The sequence below is a fragment of the Toxorhynchites rutilus genome, chromosome 3 (assembly GCF_029784135.1).
Source record: "Toxorhynchites rutilus septentrionalis strain SRP chromosome 3, ASM2978413v1, whole genome shotgun sequence".
In the NCBI taxonomy this organism is placed as follows: domain Eukaryota; kingdom Metazoa; phylum Arthropoda; class Insecta; order Diptera; family Culicidae; genus Toxorhynchites; species Toxorhynchites rutilus.
Window position 1 is genome coordinate 36728561 of NC_073746.1, and position 21937 is coordinate 36750497.

The 21937-nt window shown below is 39.1% G+C and overlaps 3 protein-coding genes across 3 annotated transcripts in view; 2 read left to right on the forward strand and 1 right to left on the reverse strand.

Moving 5' to 3' along the window:
- Positions 1 to 4666: 4666 nt before the first annotated feature.
- On the forward strand, positions 4667 to 6227 carry LOC129772877 (FMR1-interacting protein NUFIP1). The gene has a single exon (XM_055776406.1). It carries the CDS (start codon positions 4743 to 4745, stop codon positions 6216 to 6218), a length of 1476 nt encoding a protein of 491 aa, XP_055632381.1. The 5' UTR covers positions 4667 to 4742; the 3' UTR covers positions 6219 to 6227.
- On the reverse strand, positions 6219 to 6805 carry LOC129772879 (mediator of RNA polymerase II transcription subunit 11). Its single transcript, XM_055776407.1, has 2 exons — positions 6669 to 6805; positions 6219 to 6612 (listed from the first exon to the last, which is right to left on the reverse strand). Exons 1-2 carry the CDS (start codon positions 6739 to 6741, stop codon positions 6278 to 6280), a joined length of 408 nt encoding a protein of 135 aa, XP_055632382.1. The 5' UTR covers positions 6742 to 6805; the 3' UTR covers positions 6219 to 6277.
- Positions 6806 to 15276: 8471 nt separating this feature from the next.
- LOC129772875 (rho guanine nucleotide exchange factor 7) overlaps positions 15277 to 21937 on the forward strand; it is a 76871-nt gene continuing 70210 nt past the window's right edge. The window contains exon 1 of the mRNA XM_055776398.1: positions 15277 to 15791. The gene's annotated coding sequence lies outside the window, so the exon portion shown is untranslated. The remainder of the gene's footprint in view (positions 15792 to 21937) is intronic.

The window sequence follows — 21937 nt, forward strand, 5'->3', positions numbered from 1 at the left end:
GAACCGCGGAGAGATAGATTTCTTTTCATTGCACCAAAGCTAAGGGTCGCTTATTCTCACCAAAGACGTTCCGCTAAATATTTATCTACAATAGATATTGCAACAGCTTTTGGATCATGTGAGGATCGAAGATTCGCATTTTTCATAAATAACTGTGTTCTACTAGTCAAGCCCTTTCATTTGATACCCATATTAATGGGGTTTTGACGAAATGTGTTTGTCTGCCACTTATAACGGCCGCCATTTTGGAATTCCATTTTACATGAATAACTGTGTCCTACTAGTGGAGTTCTTTCATTAGATGCACATATTGATGGGGTTATGAAAAAAATACATATTTCGCCATTTTGGGGTGGCAGCCATTTTGGATTTGCATTTTACATAAATAACTGTGTCCTATTAGTCAAGCCCTTTCATTTGATACCCATATTGATGGGGTTTGGACGAAATTTGTTTGTCTGCCATTTTGTAACGGCCGCCATCTTGGATTTCCATCTTACATAAATAGCTGTGTCCTACTAGTCAAGCCTTTTCCAAAAATGTGGGTATCAAACATTTCTGGGGTTTCGAGAAAATACGTGATTCGCCAAAATTTAAACCATACAAACAGCTAAATAAAACCGCTTAAAAAGCAGAATGGGAGACATATATTTCTTTTGCACTGTCGCAGGCCACGGTTCGCCAGAACGAGCGTACGATCCACGGTTCTTTACCAATAAGCCGGCTCATGAAAGAACCGTGGGTCTTTTCTGAATTGTGGTTCATTTAAGAGCCGTTCATTTGAGAGCCGCGGCTCATTTTTAAAGAACCGTGGATCGTACTCTCTTTCTGATGAACCGGCTCAAATGAGCGGCTCGTGAGCGTTCGCCCATCTCTAATTTGAAGCAGTATAATAAATAAACAGTTGTCGTTGAAAATTGTTACCTAGTAACCTTTATGCATATGCTTCCGCCAGCTGGCTCGGCTAATGTGATTCAAGGAATGCTTTGATCGTGGTACCGCCACTGGCGTATAATTTGCAGCTTTGTGTTTTGTGCTGGTTCATAACGGCAATCAACCGTGCCGGCGAAACTGTAGTCAATGTTTAGTGTTGATTGGATACCATCAATGTAAATAAGTTCAAACTTACGGGATACGTCCGAACGGCAATTCTGACATTACGTTTTACCTTCCACTTCACTTATCTTGATTCAACTCAAGATGTAGAGTTGACAGGTAGCTCGTAACTTACACCAAGATGATGGAGTTGACAGGTGGCTCGTAACTTACACTATTTAGAAAAGACGTATGAGGAATGGCAAGACGAAAGGTTTGATTTGTTTATGTTATTACTTACGTTGGTATGGTTACATTTGATTTCGTCGAAGGTTTTGAAGCAGTATAATAAAAAAAACAGTTGTCGTTGAAAATAGTAACCTAGTAACCTTTATGCATATGCTTCCGCCAGTTGGCTCAGCTAATGTGATTTGATTTATTCAGGGAATGCTTTGATCGTGGTATCGCCACTGGCGCATAATTTGCAGCTTTGTTTTTTTGTGCTGGTTCACAACGGCAATCAACCGTGCCGGCGAAACTGTAGTTAATGTTTAGTGTTCTTGGATACGATCTATGTAAATAAATTCAAACATACTGGATATGTCCGAACGGCAATTCTGACATTACGTTTTACCTTCCACTTCACTTTCCTCGATTCAACTGTTGTTCATTTGCGTTTCAGTAAGGATCGTCCGCATACTACGTGAATAGTTTTAAATTTATCAGGAGGTGTGAAAATGTCCACACATTGCCATGGTTAGGGAAGAAGGGATACATCTAAGGTGCGGCCAGAGTGAACGCAACACGCGATGCGATGTGATGCGATGTGCAGAGTAGACGCGATTCAATCGATTGAATGCGACAGATGTAAACAAGAGGTGCTATTTCCATTTCGTGTTCATGTTTCGAATTGGACTCTGATAAAGAATATTCAATGTCCGAAAGCGTACGTATTTTTTTGGAAACAAAAAAGGGTGCGGAATCCATCCAAGCAAAAGGAAAAAAGGAGAATACGGAGAATAGCATCATCTATATCAAGATATGTTTAATAATCCGAACAAATTTCACAACTACAGTAATTTACATTTAATGCGACATGCCGAGACACCACTCAGTGTCGAATTGGAGGTGATTTTAACAGTGTCGACGTCTGGTGGCGACATTCAATGTAGGGCCATAATTTGAGCCCCGAACTCGAAGTTTACAAAAATGTCCAATTAGAGATAAAAATGTCCAATTAAACGTGTCGCATTATAGGTCTGTCCAAATAGCTAGATGTCGCATTAAATGTAAATTACTATATGACAATTATATTGCAAGTGACTTGTGCTGTGGTTAGTATCAGGTTGTCTCGTATCAAATACATTGGGTTTAGCAGTAAAACATATGCTTTCTATATTTGTTTATAGCTTGCGTAATGAGACGCGTATACCTGAAAATTTTGTATACGTTGCTCTCAAACAGACTTCCTGTGTGCGCGCGGCTAAATTTCGAGAGACGAATATTGATCATCTCCTCCTCACAACCCCTTCATGTACAAGTGATGAGACCGGGCTCTACCACACGAGCCTGGGTTCGGCTTCTTCTCTTCTCTTTCGTAAAATATTGAGTATGCTCAAGAATCTCCGTTGCACCTCAACATGAGCGATGCACATGTGTTGGTGCTCACGAGACTTTCTGCCTGCCTCAAAGTGACATTTGGTGCTGTCGGGGGAAGTTGTGCTTCTTGTGTTAAAATTTTAATCTTCTTAATATGGCACGTAGAACAATTAGTGGTGAAGAACTGTTTCACATAAATATCGCTGCTAAAGTCATCCAAGCAATTCATTCATTTGTTGCACACAGCTCGCAATGATTGTGTGAGATATGAGGCCGAATAGGGCAAAGCACATTGTCTCTTCTACGTGCTTTGTGAGATCTCAGAGGCCTAACCAAATGTCGCTTTGAGGCAGGTACACGAGAAAGTTTCGCGAGCACTAATGCAAGAGCATCTCTTCGTGTACACGCGAAACGTGTACACTCATATACGATTTATTACAGACATAGAAAAAAAAACAAATGGCGCAAAATATTTTCGTGAAATGTTTATTATAGCCTCACGAATCGCCATTTTTATATATGAGTATTTATGTTCGTAGAAATATTAATTGTTTGATTGACTTGTGTTGGGAGTGGAGTATGAATGTTTAAAATGGCACAGATTGATGTTTGGTGTAAACTCCGATGTGGGTTCGAACTCCGGTCGTCTGGATTATCATCCACCAGCTATCTCGCGTGGCTATCTGAAAATTAATTCAACAGCGGTTAAAACTTTCGAGTGCATCAGCATTTCATTGACATTTCAATATGATGTAATATGTTCTTTATTAGGATCTAATATGATTTACTGTTTCATGATTTTCTTCAGCATGCAACACGATTTACTACAGTACTGAATCGATTTAAATTATACGCTTATACGACACACAAACTGCATCAGCGTAAGGCTAGGCGCAAATTGAGAAGCGTATAGCGCTCGTAAGCGAACGTGAGACTACCAACACGACTCATACGTGCCACAAACGTAGCGTGGTGGAGCGCATATTGAGTCGCGGTTTGGTGTAAATAACATGCCACTCGCATACAATGACTGATTAACACAAAGTTGCGCGATATATTTATTTACTAACACAATCACCCGACCAGTACAGCCATCCAGTGTCAAACCCACGGCGCTATATGATTGTTCACCAACACAACTACCACAACCGGCATGACCAGCACGAGAAACTGTGGTTCAGCCACAGCGTCGCGCGAGTCGTGTCTCACGAGTGCTCCACCATCTCGCGTCATCTGGCCAATTTGCGCCGTTCTATCTGTTTTCATTAGCCACAAAAACAAGTGCCCTATCGCGCCAAGTTCTTCTTCTTCTTCTTCTTCTTCTTCTTCTTCAATGGCACTAACGTTCCTAGAGGAACTTCGCCGTCTCAACGTAGTATTACTTGCGTCATTTTTATTAGTACTTAGTTGAGATTTCTATGCCAAATAACACGCCTTGAATGCATTCTGAGTGGCAAGCTCTAGAATACGCGTGATCACAGTGCAAGTCGGAGGAAATTTCTTTGACGAAAAATTCCCCCGACCAGAACGGGAATCGAACCCGAACACCCGGCATGTTAGTTATGACGCTAACCACTCGGCCACGGGAGCACATCGCGCCAAGTTACTCGCGCTATATGCGTCTCAATTTGCGCCTTGCCTAATATACGCATATGATGCGGATTAAATATATTTCACGACAATGTACATCATAAAATTGATGTTTATTATACCGAATTGCGACTTAATTTGATAATGGTATATAAAATTGAGTTTTTACATTTTATGCGATATCAAATATACACGATACATACTTTGATTGATATTATATGTGATTATGATTTATTCGGATTTCTTGTAAGACTTGGCACGTGTAAAATTATACGATTTAATGTTTGCTGGGATTTGTATTATTTTATCTGTTGACTAAACACAAATAAAATTTGAAATGAAATCTCTAGAATTACAACTGGGTGCACTGACATTTTATGAAATATTTCACGTTGAGCCGGAGAAAACCCGAATCTAGCATCGCTTCTAAATAAGAGTTTGTTTACATCTGGATTCTCAGATCTGGATCTACTCGATTTGTTGAACATTGGATCTCGCCGTCAGAAGTTTCTATAATCATGTCAGCAGCGGATAATAAACAGTTTAAGCTACCTACGCCAAAATTCAGTGATGAAACGGAGCAGTGCCGCGATAAATTCACCAAACTCCACAATCCACATTTCTCCACACCATCTGGAATGTTGCTACCACGTGATAAGCAGCCGCCACCAATGTATGGGCCTCGTGGTTCGACGATTGCACCCCGATTTTTGAATTATCAACACAATCGGAAAGGACCACCACAAGGGAACCACCATCAACACCGTTACAAGGGTCCCCGAGGATCGTTTAATAACAACAGTGGACTGGATAAGGATGTCATACCAGCACTTTTGGGAGTGAATTGGTCCCTTTGGTGCGAGGGTTGCGACGTAAATTGTACCACCGAAGACCACTATAAAAACCATCTTGCCGAGCATACAGCGTGCAGTGTTGAAGAATGCAAATATGTGGGCCATCCTGGTGTCATGAAACGTCATTGGCGCATGGCGCATGACGAGAAGCGGTTAGCCGAAAAGGCGCAAGCGAACACTAAGCAGACACCGGAGGAAATTGAAAAATGGAGAGCTGAGAGACGCAAACGGTATCCTACTCAAGGGAATGTAGAACGACGACAACAGGCACAGGATGAACGATTTAATCGTGGTGAACGTATCGAAGAGGACAAAAAGCGATTTCCCAATCGGAATCATCAGGATGGTCGAAATAATTTGCATACTCATGCTAAAAAGTTTGGAGGTCAACCCAGGCAAGGAACCAAAAGGTTGCGAAAAAGTAAGCCCTTCCGGCTTGAGAAGAAGGAGTCCGATGAATTAGATACCGACTCGAGGATTAGCTTCAAGGGTACCTCAAGTTTGAAGGATTATAAAGAAAAGGCTGTCAATGCTTTATCGCTTTTGACAGGCTATGGAAGCGAGAGTGAAGAGATTTCATCAGATGGAGGATCTAACGAAGAATATTTGGAAGCTACTAAAATTGTTTCGGATGCGAATACATCAAAGAAAAGTCTTCAAAAAGAAGCAGATCTTAGTGAAGGAGAACTCATAGATTCTGAAAATGAGGTCGGTAATCCCGAAAGAATACATATAAGCGATGATGAAGTATGCAAAGAATTAGATACTTCATCTAATCTGGATCAAGTCGTTGTTCCAGAACCAGAACAAAGCGAACAAAAAGATACAGAGTCGAAATCAAAACGGCGAAACCGTTTTCGGAAACGTAAAAACGATTCATCCCAGATGGATGAACCTAACCAGGTAACCCTTAGTAAGAAAAGAGTTCCTCCGAAACCATTACTGGATTATACGAAACTCCGGTATGCCCGGCAGAATACAATGCTTGAAAAGCTTCTTGAACCAGATATACGGCACGAACGGAACGTTCTTTTGCAATGTGTTCGATTTGTTGTAGAAAACAAATTTTTCGGTATAGGTCAATCCAAGCAAGAGTCAGCCGAAATTCCGAACGAAAATGTTGAGTTGAATAAAACATAGTTTATCGTAAAATAATGAGTTGTTTTTATTCCAATATCGTATGCCCATAACAGTATCACTTACAACATAACACCTGCTGTTGTGGAGGCAGGATTTTGTCCGACACGCTGCGACTGAAGCCTGTTGGCCGCCTGGACGTATTTCATTTTGCACTCTTCCAGCTCCTTAATGCGAGACTTGACATGCTGGATACGATGCCAAGCCATCTGGAGAACTTTTGCTGCCGCATAACCAGATCCCTCGTGTGGCTGTCCGGTGGACACCTGCGTCAAATAGTTGATTTGCTCGGAAAGTTTAGATTCGACAGTGTTCAATGATTTTAGGAATTGATTCGTGTGGGTTTCGGTGGCTTTTTGACTGGTCTTCTCCTTGCTGAGCTCGAGCAACGCTTGTCCTGAATTAGAAGGGATTTTATATCGGTTTTTTAGAAATATTTGAAGCAATCCTCACCTGCACTCTGTAAACACATGATCAGTTCCTTTTCGATGGAATCCAACACTTGTATTTTATCGATCGCAGTCATTTTGGTAGAGTAACGACAAATAGAAGCGGCTAATAAAATAAAATAAATGTTTTGTTTACTCTTCATTTGACAGTTTACTTTGTCGATATTCAGTTGCATCAACACATTTGAGATACCTGCGGTAAGCTTTGAATTTGGTGTGTTTGGAACTCAAGTTGAATAAAACATGGGAAGTTATGTGTTGCACTGTGCGTAAATATGATTCCAAAATATTAATCTACAGGGATCTTCTGCTTCTTGAATGGCGTTAACGTTCCCTGTGGAACTTTTGCCGTCTCAACGTATGCATTAACTAGCGTCATTTATTAATACTTAGTTGAGATTTTCTAAGCCAAATAACACGTCTTGAATGTATTCCGAGGGGCAAGCTCTAGAATACGCGTGGTCACAGTGCAAGTCGAAGGAAATTTCTTTGACGAACAAATCCCCAGGCCAGAGCGGGAATTGAACCCGAACACCCGGCATGAGACGCTAACCACTCAGCCACGGGGGCACCCCGTGATACACGCCCAGCAAACATTAAATCGCATAACAAGCGTATATATATAACATCATATGCCCTAAAATTTGGTTGGCATATAATGCGCCTAACTGGCATATGCATGCAAAAGTGGCCATATACATACATGGCAAATGCTTACCGAATTTGTTTGGATGAATATGCAACTTTGACCGGCTATAATAGCGATTATGTTGAAATTGAATTGCGATCTGATATGAATATATTCATGAATTGTCAAAGCACCAAATACGACTTTTGTCATACTCATATACAATTTATTACAGACATACAAAAAAAACAAATGGTGCAAAATATTTTCGTGAAATGTTTATTATAGCCTCGCGAATCGCCATTTTTATATATGAGTATTTATGTTTGTAGAAATAATAATTGTTTGATTCACTTCTGTTGGTAGTGGAATATGAATATTTAAAATGGCACAGATTGATGTTTGGTGAATACTGCTCCGATGTGGTTTAGAACTCCGGTTATCAACCATCAGCTATCTCTCGCGGCTATCTAACCACGGCCACGAGTGCACTCTACCCAGCAAACATTAAATCGTATAACTTTGCACATGATAAGTTACATATAATTTCGTATCAAATCACAATCGCATAAAATATGAATCAAAATATCGATCATATATATCTAAAATCGCATAAAATGCAAAAACACGATTTTCGATGTCATCGATGGATTGAGTGGTAACGTTGTCGTATCAAATCGCATATCAGTCCAAAAAGGATCGCATATCGTTATATACGGCTTTATATGCGTATAAAATATGGCATATACGTATATCGCCTCCACTTTTGTGTGTATATGCAAGTTATCTGCATCATATATCATACAAATGTGTCTTGGTTGTATGTATATTGCCTCCAATTATAGCTATTCATACGACTTAATGTTTGCTGGGTACAGTGATACAAACTCGAAATTGTACGCCATCCACCAACACCAACAAGCTTTCGGAACATTCAATTTAGATAAAGTCATAGTGTCATATGAGAGTTAAAAGGTTTGCTATCTATTTTGAGAATAATAGTTTTTATTTCTCTAAGGTGACGGTGACATTAGATGGGGAAATGTGGCCGTACAAATTATATACAATCGTGTAAGTAAACAACTACATAGAATTGTATTTGTGTGGTTACATTGCTTCCTCCTTGCTTCGTTCGAATTCGCCTACTTCTACTGATCAAAATTGTTTGTCAAGCTATCGTACCCTTCGTAATGATGTTCATACACTGTTTTTCCGAAACCAAATATTTGACTCTCCTTGACCAATAATATTTTATCAACGTGTACTGATCCATTTCCATTTATTCATCAAATGGTTTTTGAAATAGTCATGTTTAGAAATTTGATGGTTTCTAAATTTCCTACACAGAAATCTTCCATAGTTTTTTACAGGCTCAATAATTTTTGAGCCATTGTACTGTAACCATGTACGAACTTTATGTGCTTTGTGCTTTGGGTCATTGGCTAGGTAAAACTTGAATCTTCGATTCAATCTCACTTTGTTGACACCTTGCTTCATATTTTCCTTCAGGATGTTCAAGTAAACATTCTAATCCATTACACCATCGATGAAAACCAAGAAAAAAGAAACTCTTAGAGAAATAAAAACCCTTATTCTGAAGCAAACCTTTTAACTTATATAACACTATGACTTTACCTAAATAGAATTTTTCGAAAGTTTGTTTTCGTTTTTCAAAAGAAGAAAAAAGAGGTGGCATACGATTTCAAGTTTAAATCTCCCAAATTGCAAAGTCTCATGGCATCCCCATCGGTGGGTTGCTATAAACGTTGATAATTTCACAACTTTCAAGTATGCTACACATCCAACGTCCCCTCACCGTTTAGTCAACGTAAACGGATGAAACGTGAAATATTTTTCTTTGAAAATCGTATGGTTACATTCACATACACCAGCAACGCAAACTTGAACGTCGGCAAAATTAGTCCAAGAGAATAGTTGACGGAACGGTGACGGGAAGTTGTATGTGTAACGTTGCTATTTTGAATAGCAACCCATTTTCGTACCGGTCATTGCTATTATGGTTGCCATTTCACTACCTTCTTTTTCGCACCGAAGATGTTTGTTTTTGTTGTTATGATTGTTCGCTACGAGGTTTGAATTTTTCGTAAAAAGAAAAGCAAAAATCACTATTTTATAAAACAACTAATTCAGGATCACAGCAAAACGGAAAGAATCAAAACAAAATTTTGACGTTTGCTGTAAATAGCAATCTTGCGATGTAAAGTATGGAAAATTTCCATACCTCTACACCACGAACTGAATGAAGGATTAATCGGTTGATAGCAAATTAGTTACTTATTCCTTAGTACACTTTTTATTTACAGCAATCTACAAACGTAAACATTAAACTTTCTTAATTTAGCTCTTGATTCTATGAGTTCATCAGATAAAAAATAACTTCTTTCCAAATTTAAATTGAACTCTAATTCCTGCATACCGTGTAGATTGTTTGTGCTCGCAATGCTCTATTTTTTATGTGGAACTCTCAAGGGCCCACGGGTGGAACTTATGTTGGTGGTTGTATATTCTGTCCCTCCAGTGCACTGTACTGAGCAGTGAACTAAACAAACAGATTTTTAACCTTTTAAAATTGAATAAAATTAAAATATGGAGTCTTATATTTCAAATATGACGCGGGAATAAAGTCACGAATCTTTATTCGTGAATCCGGAAGTAGAAAAGGAAAAGGACGAAAAACATTCTAGAATATTCGATAGGTTTCGAAATCAAGAAACAATAGAGCTTTTCCTTCTTAGCCGCTGAACGAACCCGTTTATTTTCTTGAGTGCAATATTACAATAGTTGTTTTGAAATTTTCGGAGTTTTTAAAATCGTAAAAAAGCGTGAGTTGTGCAAATAATTGATCCGCCATTGTATTCCTGTGTATCGGTCGAGTACGCCTCGTGGTTGCGTATCACTATAGACCATTCTGGAGTGCGTTGGTCATCGGTGAGGAAGCTCGGTCCCACGACTGCCGTAGGTTACAAACGGCAATACTCCACCGTGGTTTGCCTCAGTTAATGGAAAAGTCCGCCAATGCCAGCGAGATTCCTGAAGAACTCACATCGGTGAATGGGAACAGTGTGTGAGCGCTTCAGTAAACATCAGGCTTCTCTATCGTTCCATCACCGTAGCTGCAACGTCATCGACTTCGTGAGTACCCTGAAAAACAAACCTGTGTGCACTCCAACCCCATAGTAGAGAAATCATTTATACCAGTAGGATACACATAGAGTAGGGTTAAGAGCGACGTCATCGTTAGGACTTAGGTTTAATTAAAAAAAAAGATTATTGAAAGAAAGAAAATTTCTGAAACAGTTTCAATTCACCATTTTGAAATTTCATTTAGTTTTTTTATTGAGTTTTAAAATTGTATAAATGTTGACAATGGTTGAATCAAAGAGGAAATTCGAGAGCACAATCAAAAACAAGTTGAAAAATGCATGGTTCCTGCATGTGAAAACTACCTTCGAAATACCGAAAGTAAAATATACGTGATTTGTTTTTGAGTTTTTGGTTACCTTATCATCATTTTCTCAGTTCAAAACCAAAATCCAGATGTCTCACAGGTCGTTCACGTTTTGCGTTACATCGCCAATAGGAATATTCTTACGCCGAGAAATGCGACATGTGTTGTGTATTGATAGAATAGGACCTAAACGGATAATGTGTAATAAATAAAAATGTGTATCGATGAGAAAGGAAAACTCTTATGCCTAAATGGCTACTGTGCAATATACAACATGAGAAAAATGTACACGATAAATTCGGCAGATGAATTGCTAGATGAGCCTAATAAAAAAAATAAACAGATGGGATAACAAAAATGTTGGCTGGTTTGGTCGATTTGTTTTTTTTTTTCTGAAATCGAAAATTTCGGATCGGTTTGGTAAGTTGGTTGAAAGGTTAATTGAAGGTCGATACTGTCGCAAAGCGAATACGCTAGTCCGGGGAACCTTAAATTTGAACCCCGATCTTAAGTCGGAGATTTTGGAGACCCGAGCTGGTTCCCCTTACAAATATATGTAGAAAATGTTGAAATGTGGTATTTTTTAAAATTCATAATTTTCACCATTCGTTCTGTGTACACATGGCTCAATATCTTTTTATGTTTCATTTACTAATGTGTAATAGTATTTAATAAATTATATATATTTTTTTCAATTTCAGAAATCTAAATATTATTTTTATATTTTTTCCAGCATATTTAAATTCTTGCAAAACTATGGGTGGGATATACCTGGGTTATACGGATAGAATCGAATTGATTGTCAAAAAGAATCCAATAGAAATGTCGAAAGAGATCTAATAATTGGGAGGGGAAAAAGGTGTTATTTTTCTTATAATTATCCACTACATAAATAAAGTAATGTTATCAAAGGCAAAATAAATCTAAATTATTAAAAAAAACGAACGTACTACCTTTTTACATCAATTAATGTCAGCGTTAAGAATCGAAAAGAATGTTTCAATCGCGATTGTATCATACTAACAGAAAAACTACCTTTGATATTTGCCACATATTGGTGCTTTAGCTTTTCCCCGAAAACCGACCAAGTGCATTTGTAAGAACGCATCCGAGGGAAACGATGGAAACATACGCGAGTATTTTCTATCCGTATTCGGACAGTCGTCACTGAACAACGCATTTTTAACCAAACTGATCACTTTCTCGATTAAAATTTTGTTTTGGACACAAACGTAAAGAAACTAAATCCGAGTCACGAAAACTTTTGTTTCTTTGATCGGAGAAACATTTGATAGATAGTGTGAGGAAAATAGTTCCAAGATAATATTTTTTCCAAGCAAAATGCACTCGAAAAAAATACTTCATTGACGCCGCATGACTCAAGGATATATCTATGATATAACCGCAGGATTGACGTAGGACTATAGTTGGTTTAGTGATCATTTGAGTGCATTGATTAAATTATTAATTAAACCAGTGATTGAATGTAACAATTTTCGAATTCAATTGCGAAAAAAAACCAATTTAGGTCAATTTATGCATTATAATAGATTACTTTCTTTGTTGCATGTCTAGTTAGCATGATGCTTTGTTTATTTCATCATCGTGGACTTTCAAAATATATGAACGGAAAAATGGCTAAACGATCAAACTGTTTTACATTTCCCTCTGAAGTTATTGCATCTTCCAAGTGTATGACTTTTCGAGCCGCAAATTTGATTTGATGAACTTTAAGCACTCAGTTATGATTTTACAGATCTCGAGAAAACGTATTTTCCAGATGATTTAAAGCAGTTGAAGCATCGCAGGGTCAAGAGTATCGAGCTAAAAGGAGACTATGTTGAGAAAAAATCGCCAATTTTCAAGTTTTTTTGTTTTTTTTGTAGGCTAAGTAATTAGCCGGCTGCCCTCGTAAGTTGAACGCATATTGTTCAATCGACGTTATTGCAGCAATTTGTTAACAATATTTTGCCAAACGGTATACGTGTGTACGTTTAGTGAGCTGAAGATATGTAGGGATATCTTCCAATGCAGTCTTGATAATCGAGCCAAAGCCTGTGTGCTCATTCCGGTCTGCAGAAATGCACGTGAGTACAAAAGTACCCGCACCATGCACCTATTTTGTAACGCCGATTTCCCAAGCTCATTAGTTTTGAAATCTGTGTTAGAGAAATACATTCCGTTCTGCAGAAATGCATGCGAGTACAAAAGTACCCGCATCTTGCATCTATTTTGCAACGCGATTTCTCCAGGCTCATCCGTTTTGAAATCTGTGTTAAGAAAACACACAAATTCCAGCGATCGTACATAAACCGATAGGCAATCATAACTGAGTGGATTTACAAGCGGACATTCATTTATATACAAATTTTAATGAAATGTTTCAAAGCACTTTCTAGGCTATTGAAACAATTTTTCGGATCAATAATTAACGTTCATATAACTCTTAGACATTTTAACTTTCGAATGAAAGTTCAACCGGTAAAGAGGTATCAACATTCAGAACACCAAGCGTCACGCTCTCGTTTTCGGAACTTTGAACTTATACCCCGGTACAAAAATGAAAGACGCAGTCCTACGTCAAAATATAGAATAAGGGTGATGCCAGAGTGAACGCGACATGCGATGGGATGCGACACTACGTGATTTTTGACAAGCCGCGCGTTGTCGCGCGACCAAACTCCGTTCATTCAATTCTGGCAAAAAACTATTTCATATGCCAGAGTAAACGCGATGCGATGCGACGCGACAAGCGAATTTCTGCGCGAAACAAAACCAACCTCGACATGCACAGCTTTTTCGCGCGATGAACTCGCGACAAGTGAGTGTCAGTTTTATATTTTGTTTACATCATGGCGGAAGAAGATGTGTCTGTGGATGTGGAAGCACTAATCGGAGCTATATTTCAAAGAAGTGCACTTTGGAATCAGTAAACTCGACACTACAGGAACCGGGTTCTTGTTAGTAAAGGGTGTGTCACATCAAATTGCATCACGGAAAAAACGCTGTAGAAATTCGCCCAGTAGACCGATCCTTTTGAAAATTTTAGACAGTAAAATAAAAACTATTGAACAACTTTTGGCATTTTCTTTTTATTCATACTTCGAGCCCAAGCCCGTATGCTCGCACCTTCCTCTTTACCCCGTCCATAAGGTTCTGTACAACGTCAGGTTGTAGTTTTTTTTAACAGAAATCCATTTTCTCTTGAAGTCCGCCTCCGATTTGACAACTTTTGGGTTCTTCCGGAGGGCCTGCTTCATAATCGCCCAATATTTCTCTATTGGGCGAAGCTCCGGCGCGTTGGGCGGGTTCATTTCCTTTGGCACGAAGGTGACCCCGTTGGCTTCGTACCACTCCAACACGTCCTTTGAATAGTGGCACGAAGCGAGATCCGGCCAGAAGATGGTCGGGCCCTCGTGCTGCTTCAATAGTGGTAGTAAGCGCTTCTGAAGACACTCCTTAAGGTAAACCTGCCCGTTTACCGTGCCGGTCATCACGAAGGCTTTCCGCAAGAGCAGATCGCTTTCCACACCATGTACTTTTTGGCAAACTTGGATAGTTTCTGCTTGCGAATCTCCTCCGGAACGCTGAATTTGTCCTCTGCGGAGAAGAACAACAGGCCCGGCAGCTGACGAAAGTCCGCTTTGACGTAGGTTTCGTCGTCCATTACCAGGCAATGCGGCTTCGTCAGCATTTCGGTGTACAGCTTCCGGGCTCGCGTCTTCCCCACCATGTTTTGCCTTTCGTCGCGGTTAGGAGCCTTCTGAACCTTTTATGTACGCAGGCCCTCCCGCTGCTTGGTCCGCTGGACGAATGAACTTGACAAATTCAGCTTATTGGCGACATCCCGGACCGAACTTCTCGGATCACGTCTAAACTGCTAGAAACCTAGAAACCTAGAAAGCACAGAAAAAATGATTGTGAAATAATGCCGGAAAACTACGTGAATGGGAAAGCGATTCAAAATCGAACATAAAGATTATTTATGAATATTTTCTCACCTCAGTGATCAAAAGTTTTTCGCCAGGCTCAAATGGAGTTTTAATAAAGTTGGTCCACTTTTTCATGAGAACAACTTCAATATGTCCTAAAATATATTCGAAAGTTTCGATTTGTTCGGATCTTTAACCAGATCTTGATATAGATGGTGGTATTCTCCGCATTCTCCTCTTTTCCTATTGATTGAATAAATTCCGAAGTCTTTTTTGTTTCCGAAAAAAAAGTACACTTTCGGACATTAAATACTCTTCGTCAGAATTCGTTTCGAAACTTGAACACAAAATGAAAATAAAACCTCTTGTTTACATCTGTCGCGTATGTCTGTCGCATTCAATCGCATCCACTCTGGCCACTATGTCGCTTTGAAAACAGCGTTCTTTTCGCGTCGCATCGCATCGCATCGCGTGTCGCGTTCACTCTGGCCTCACCCTAATGAAATAATGCAATATAGGTGGTCACACGGCTTTATGTCGACCGGTCGATCAACACTCACAAAACGTCAAAATCAATACACAACGAATGCGAGCCGTCCAAATAGGTCCAAATGCTCATCACATATGTGAAGAAAGAAGATTCATTCTCCGCGGATGGTTGTGGTATGTGAATTGTAGGCACGAAAAAAATAGCTCGGATACGGTCACGGTGGCGAGTGTGATTTCTTCCCACAGAACCCTGTGCACAAAGCAGGAAAATGCTCGTTTCTAATTGTGCCTGAAGCAACCGAAAAATATGTGCGCTAATTACCAGTGCTAGTAGTTATGTGATTGACTGTGATAGTTAAGATTGGTGGAATTTATCGATACAGTGATTCCTTGGAAGATGCTCTTTTGAGCATTTCTCTGCGGCGCGAAGCAAGGCAAAAATACACAAAGAAAGGGAACGAAAGGAACACACGGACACCGGGATTGGTTTGCTGATAATAAGAAGCAGCTCAAATACTGAGCTCTTGAATCGCCACAGAGTGGAAGTGATCTTTCGGTTTCTTCTCCGCAGCGTTTCCTGCTGCTGCGTGTCTCATCGTCTCTTCGTCCGTAAGTGATGCTAATAATAAAATGTTGAAATATTTTTAATTTTTTTCTCGCTCGGCTATACGCTCATTTTTACGACTTCAAAGCAAAAAAGTATCGCTTTCCTCCCGTCGTCGGAACTAACGACCAGAGAATACGTGAAAGGTTAAGGATACTTTTCAGTTAGAAAAATTAAACTGTCGGGAAATTAGTGAAGCAAGAGGCAAGAGTATGTTACTTCCCTTGCATCTGAAATGCCGCCAGTCCCGGACATCTGGTGCTGATACTTGACTGTTGAAGTTACTCATATACTTCTTGTTCAATATGCTTTGGGATGTTAGACAGAAAAAGATTCTCATATTATGAAACCGATAAAGTAGTTCTAAAAAGGTTGAGTCATCAACTAAACTATTTTTGATCTTTCACTGTCAAGTCTTGTGTTTTAATGGATCATTAGAAAAGACTAGTCAGTTGCTCACCTTCACGAACTTCAATGTTCAAAACTAAAGAAATGGTTCAGACTGATTGGACAAATTTACAAACACGCAACAACATCTCACATCCTCAATCAAAACAACTGAAAATCTGGAAGGCATTAATGGCAATTATTGCTGCATCCTATCAATTACGCGGAGGGTGTTTATGGCAACAGTTATTTTCCCTCCCATTCGCTGCGGTCGCACCTCGAAGCAGGTCACCACAGAGCTACGATATTCCACTTTTCCCATTTGAATGAATGAATCGCATTAAGAAGTACCTACATAGTCCATCCTGCCGAAAGGAAAGGGACGGAGAAAAGGCAATGAATTTACATCGTTTCTTGAGTTCTAACTCTTGCGCGCCCATGCGACTACTAGAGCGAGGAATCGTCGCATCAACAAGGTTTATTTGGTCGTTTTGCTGGCTGCTTTTTGGGTTTCTATTTTTAGTGAGTAAACAGAGTACACATTTCTACGGGCATTCGCTTACTTTGGATGGGGCGACGTAGTGTGTGACTGTGGCTCTCTCTCTGTGAGATGCCCAGAATGCCAAACGATCGTCGCGGCGTCTCCGCTGTTGGCTTCTACACTATCAGGTGTGTTGTATTTTTTTCTCCTGGCAGAAATCACGTTACATTTTATGTCCTCACAATGTTTACAAAAACGAACGGACCAAGAGTTGCCTAAAATGTCTCGAGAATTGTAATAAAAGTGATACCAATCTTAATTTTTTTTTGGCCAGCGACATTATGAATTATTGAATTTAATGTGTGAATCAGCTTTTACACGAAAATGCGTACATTGGCAATGAGGATTGATTGTGTGTTTAAAAATCCTTACATATTTTCGGACAGCGCTGTGTTTCCTCGTTTCTCACATTGTGTCTAAGGTCCCAGCGTAAATTACATTCAGCTGTTTGTTGTCAATTATTGTCTCGTATGGTGAGTATAAAACATTTTCATCTCACCAGACGACGGCTGGCGTAAAGTGAAAATGCCACAAACCCAAACATATTTGTTATTTTTCAAGACGATGTTAAATACTGCTTCAAAGATAAACAATTCGCGCGTGTGTGCTGAAGGAATGCAGTTGGTTTGTAACTTTCGCTAATGGTCCCTTAATACGCCTTCCAAATAACGCGACATTTGCGCTCGATGTTTGTTGTTTTGCCGAACCTTTCTTTTTATTCTATGAAGGAGTTTTCATTGTTCGAGGTTCGTTTGATGTGGAAATATACATTTGTTCTGTGGGACAAATCAATATCTGGCAATATACCATTTATTGAAACATGTCATCGATGGGACATTGTCAGAAGAACCAATATTGACTTTAGCAACATAATATTGAAGATAACAGGGCGAGATAGTATGTCGGTGAATATATCAATAAAAAGATACCAATAACTTCTAACGGGTGTTAAATAAAAAATGAGAATTTTTTCAATCACATAATTTTTCTTCTTCTTTTTCATCGATTTCAGTATTTTTTATTAATATCATAATGTATTTTCTTCAAAAAAATGTCAGTGAATGTTTGAGTAAGGGCCGTGGTTTGTTGTTCGACGCAACTTTGTCGAGATACTCTCACAAGAACGTTGTACGGTTCTACGAAACGCATTTCCAGCAAGGAAAAAAGTTCACGGTGGCACATTTTAAAGAAGAAAATGTACCTGTCAGTACGGTATATCGTATCCTGGGTTCCCTGAACGTAGAGCGGAAGGTCGGAAGTGGTCGTCCGGTGACGATAATGACGAAGCAGAGGAAGACATCGTTAAAGAAGCTGTTTGACAACAAGGACGCAACCAGCCTGCGTGACGCCGGTCGGAAATATGGCTGCTCCCACGTATTGATCCATCGGACCCTCAAGATGGAAGGAATCGTCTGCAGGAAAAGACTAGTTCGCCGGAGTACACGGAGGAACAGATTGAGACGGTTAAATCACAGTGTCGGTGGATGACTAAAAAATACCGCGGGACGTCTTTCGTTCTGGACGACGAAAGCTATTTTCCGCTGTCCGAAACGCATATTCCAGGAAATGATAGTTACTACTCCAGCGACAAGTCATCCACACCGCTTGAAGTGAAATACAAGTTCAAGCACAAGTTTGAAAATAAGGTTATGTTGTACATCGCCATTTTCGACCGGGGCATTTCAAAGTCTTGGTTTAAGCCGAGCGGTCTGGCTATCAACCAACAAATCTATCGAGAAGAGTGCCTCGATAAAATCCTGCTGCCGTTCCTGAACGAGCATCACGCGGATGGGAAGTACGTCTTCTGGCCGGACAAGGCGTCTTCCCATTACGCCAAGAAGACGCTGGCGTATCTTGAGGAGAAAAAGATACCGTTCGTGCCGAAAGATCGTAACCCAACAAACTTGCCCCAGTGCCGCCTAATAGAGGATTTCTTTGGCTCACCCAGTGCCCTAGTGTATAAAAACAATTGGAGGGCCAAGGACACGAAGCTACTGACTACAAGAATCCGGAATTGTATCCGGAAAATGGACGTAAGTGCCGTACAACGTTCTTGTGAGAGCATCGCGACAAAGTTGCGTCGAACAGCAGACCACGGCCCTTACTCAAACATTCACTGACATTTTTTTGAAGAAAATACATTATGTTATCAATAAAAAATACTGAAATCGATGGAAAAAAAATATTTTTTTTTTTAAATGTGATTGAAAAAATTCTCATTTTTTTTAACACCCGTTAATTACAACTGAAATTTTTTGTAGCCGATGGAATGACAGTATTATCATTTGCACATCATCCTACGAGAATATTCTGAGTCTTGGAGTTGTCCCATCCAGCATCCCCAGGAGTCTTGGAAATTTATTTATAGTAAAAAATTAAACAGTTTCAAAATTAACATGGGTATGTTTTTTCGATTGCACTAACCACTCGCTTTGCTTCTTGATGCAACGAGCAATATTTTTGTCTACATTCGGGCGTTAGTTCACAATGTTAATCGATGCTTATTATGAATTATTTTCCGTTTTTTGGACAAACAGGCATTTATAAGTTACCAGAATCAATGGAGGGATGAATTTCGAAGATGGTTTTACGCCATCATCCCCAAAGTTCAATAAATTCGAGCTCAATCCACGTCTTTATCGTGTAGGTCTTGCTACTAACAATTCATGTAATGTTGGTTCAGGATATGATGTCGAGCATGTTGTTTGGTAATGTAAAGAATGCAAATTAAGAATTTTACTGGCTGCTGATTTAGAGGTTTGAAATGGTATACTCACGCACAGCGGTGTAGTGAGGGGAGACAGCGCCCCCGGCAAACTATGAAAATGGTGCCCTCAAAAAGTACTCCTTTTTTCGATTTTTTTTCACTAGTTTTGAGATTGTGATATTTTGTGAATATTATTACAGTTTATTCGTGTTTAGAATTCTAGAGATATCATTACCAACTTTGCTTATTCTCTAGTCAAATATTTGCCTTGCGAGCTTTAGCTGAAGCAAAATGATCCACAATTGTATCTGAATCAAGGTCTTAGCGATTTTTTTCCAAATTTATTTGTAAACAGGCTGCCAAATAGTAATCTGTCAAAGGAGAGCGATGTTTTGTTCCGATTGTGTTCATAGTAGAAAATATTATTTTCGGGTATAAGTATATCCGAAAAAAGTTATCAAAAATGCAACACATTTCCTCGCAAACTAAATTCCAACAAGTAAATATATTTTGGAAATTGGAATATTTTCAAAATCAAGAGATTTTAAAAATATATCGCTATTAAAATTAAAGATTCCATTTTCAGTTAATGCTTTTTAATTTCATTGATATTTCTTCTATGTTGATGGCATCATTGAATGGAAATGACATGAATCATATCATATCGTCTATTTTTAAATATCTTCAAATCTTCTGTCGAACTCATTTCGTAGCGAAGAAATTTAATATGCATAACGATCGTATTCATGTGTTTTAATCTGATGATTTAGTCGCAATATTTTCGAATTGCTTCAAATTTCGTCTCCTAAATTGTACTCCTAAGAGTGTTTTCAGTTTTTTCCTTGATGTTTCAAATTTCAAATTCATTTTGCTTCGCTTAGATGACACAACGAAAAACGAGATCATGCATTATTTATTGAGAATATGATTTCTTGGCAGTTGCCATTAATTCTTTTTTTTAACTTGGCACCTCTGGGTGTAATAATAATAGAATCATTTGATTCACAATTCTATTGCCCTGAATTTGCGTTTCTGCAAATTGATTTCTATACGGAGTTAACTATTTTAATTAACTATATTGTGTCAAATTCCTTACATCATCGGAATTCAATATTTTTGCGCACAGTATTTAATGATGGATACAATGGTAATTGATAAAATTTGGAATACTACCATCCATTTTGCAATGATTCATAAATTCATTATGATTTCCAACCGTGCAAGGAGCTCCATCAGTCGTAATCGATATCAATTTTTTATTGGAAATCATGTTTTCGTGATGAGGGACCTGAACGAGTCGTATATATATATTTCGAGTTGCTTCATGCTTCGAGTTGAACTTTTAGTTTATGTTCTACCTATAATTGTATTTCTTTTTTTTTTTATTAAATCGTTTATTTTTACAGGCGCAGTTACATAAGTTTAAAGGAGCCAAACTCCTGACTGTATTGTTACAAGTATAAAAATGTTATAAACATTTTTCCTTAATTCTAATGTTAATGGTGTAGAAAACCGATTACTCGCGGTCTACTCGAGTTTAGAAGGGTGACATATTTTCTTCAGGAAAAGGAAGGGATAAAAGGATATGTTGACAATGTTCACTCTCACATTCACACTCACATTCATTACACTCAATTCTTAAGCCTATCTTATATCTAATATGTATTTACATTTCACCTTATTCTATTGTTTATAAGAAGGGATTTGATTTCTCGCGAAGGAAAAGGAAAAGAAGAATATAAGGATATAAGGACAATCACACACGAAGATCGATAACTTTTAGGAAGACATATATTTGGGACATGTAATCAAGGTCTAAACCAGCCAACACATCTCTCACCGGCACATTGGGTTGCCTTCCTCTAGCCCGAAGAGAGTTTTCTAAATTCGATCTAGCAACAAGATACTCCTCGCACGACCAAACAACGTGTTCGATGTCGTGGTAACCTTGGCCACAGGCACAGATATTGCTGTCGGCAAGATCAAAACGAAAGAGTAGCGCGTTTAACGAACAGTGATTGGACATGAGTCGGGAGAAGGTGCGAATAAAGTCCCGACTCAAGTCCAGACTTTTGAACCATGGTTTAAGGCTAACCTTAGGAATAATTGAGTGGAGTCACCGGCCCAATTCATCTTCGTTCCATTTGCGTTGCCAGTTAACGATGGTATTTTTACGAACTAAAGAATAAAATTCATTGAAGGCGATTTGACGCTGATAAATTTCGCCTTCAATTGCACCTACCTTTGCTAATGAGTCAGCCCTCTCATTACCCGGAATTGAGCAATGTGAAGGGACCCAGACAAAGGTAATGACATAACAGCGTCCGGTTAAAGCACTCAAAATTTCTCGTATTCTCTCAAGGAAGTACGGCGAGTGCTTTTCCGGCCTCACTGAACGGATAGCTTCGACAGAGCTAAGACTATCTGTTACAATGTAATAGTGTTCAACAGGTCTTGAGGCGACGCTGTCCAGCGCCCAGTGTATTGCTGCCAATTCAGCAATATATACTGAGCAA

Excerpts from the sequence above, each read along its gene's own strand:
- LOC129772877 (XM_055776406.1), top strand. The coding sequence starts at position 4,743 with ATGTCAGCAGCGGATAATAAACAGTTTAAGCTACCTACGCCAAAATTC.
- LOC129772879 (XM_055776407.1), bottom strand. The coding sequence starts at position 6,741 with ATGACTGCGATCGATAAAATACAAGTGTTGGATTCCATCGAAAAGGAA. Across the intron at positions 6,613-6,668 it reads CATGTGTTTACAGAGTGCAG|GACAAGCGTTGCTCGAGCTC; the intron begins GTGAGGATTGCT and ends CTTCTAATTCAG.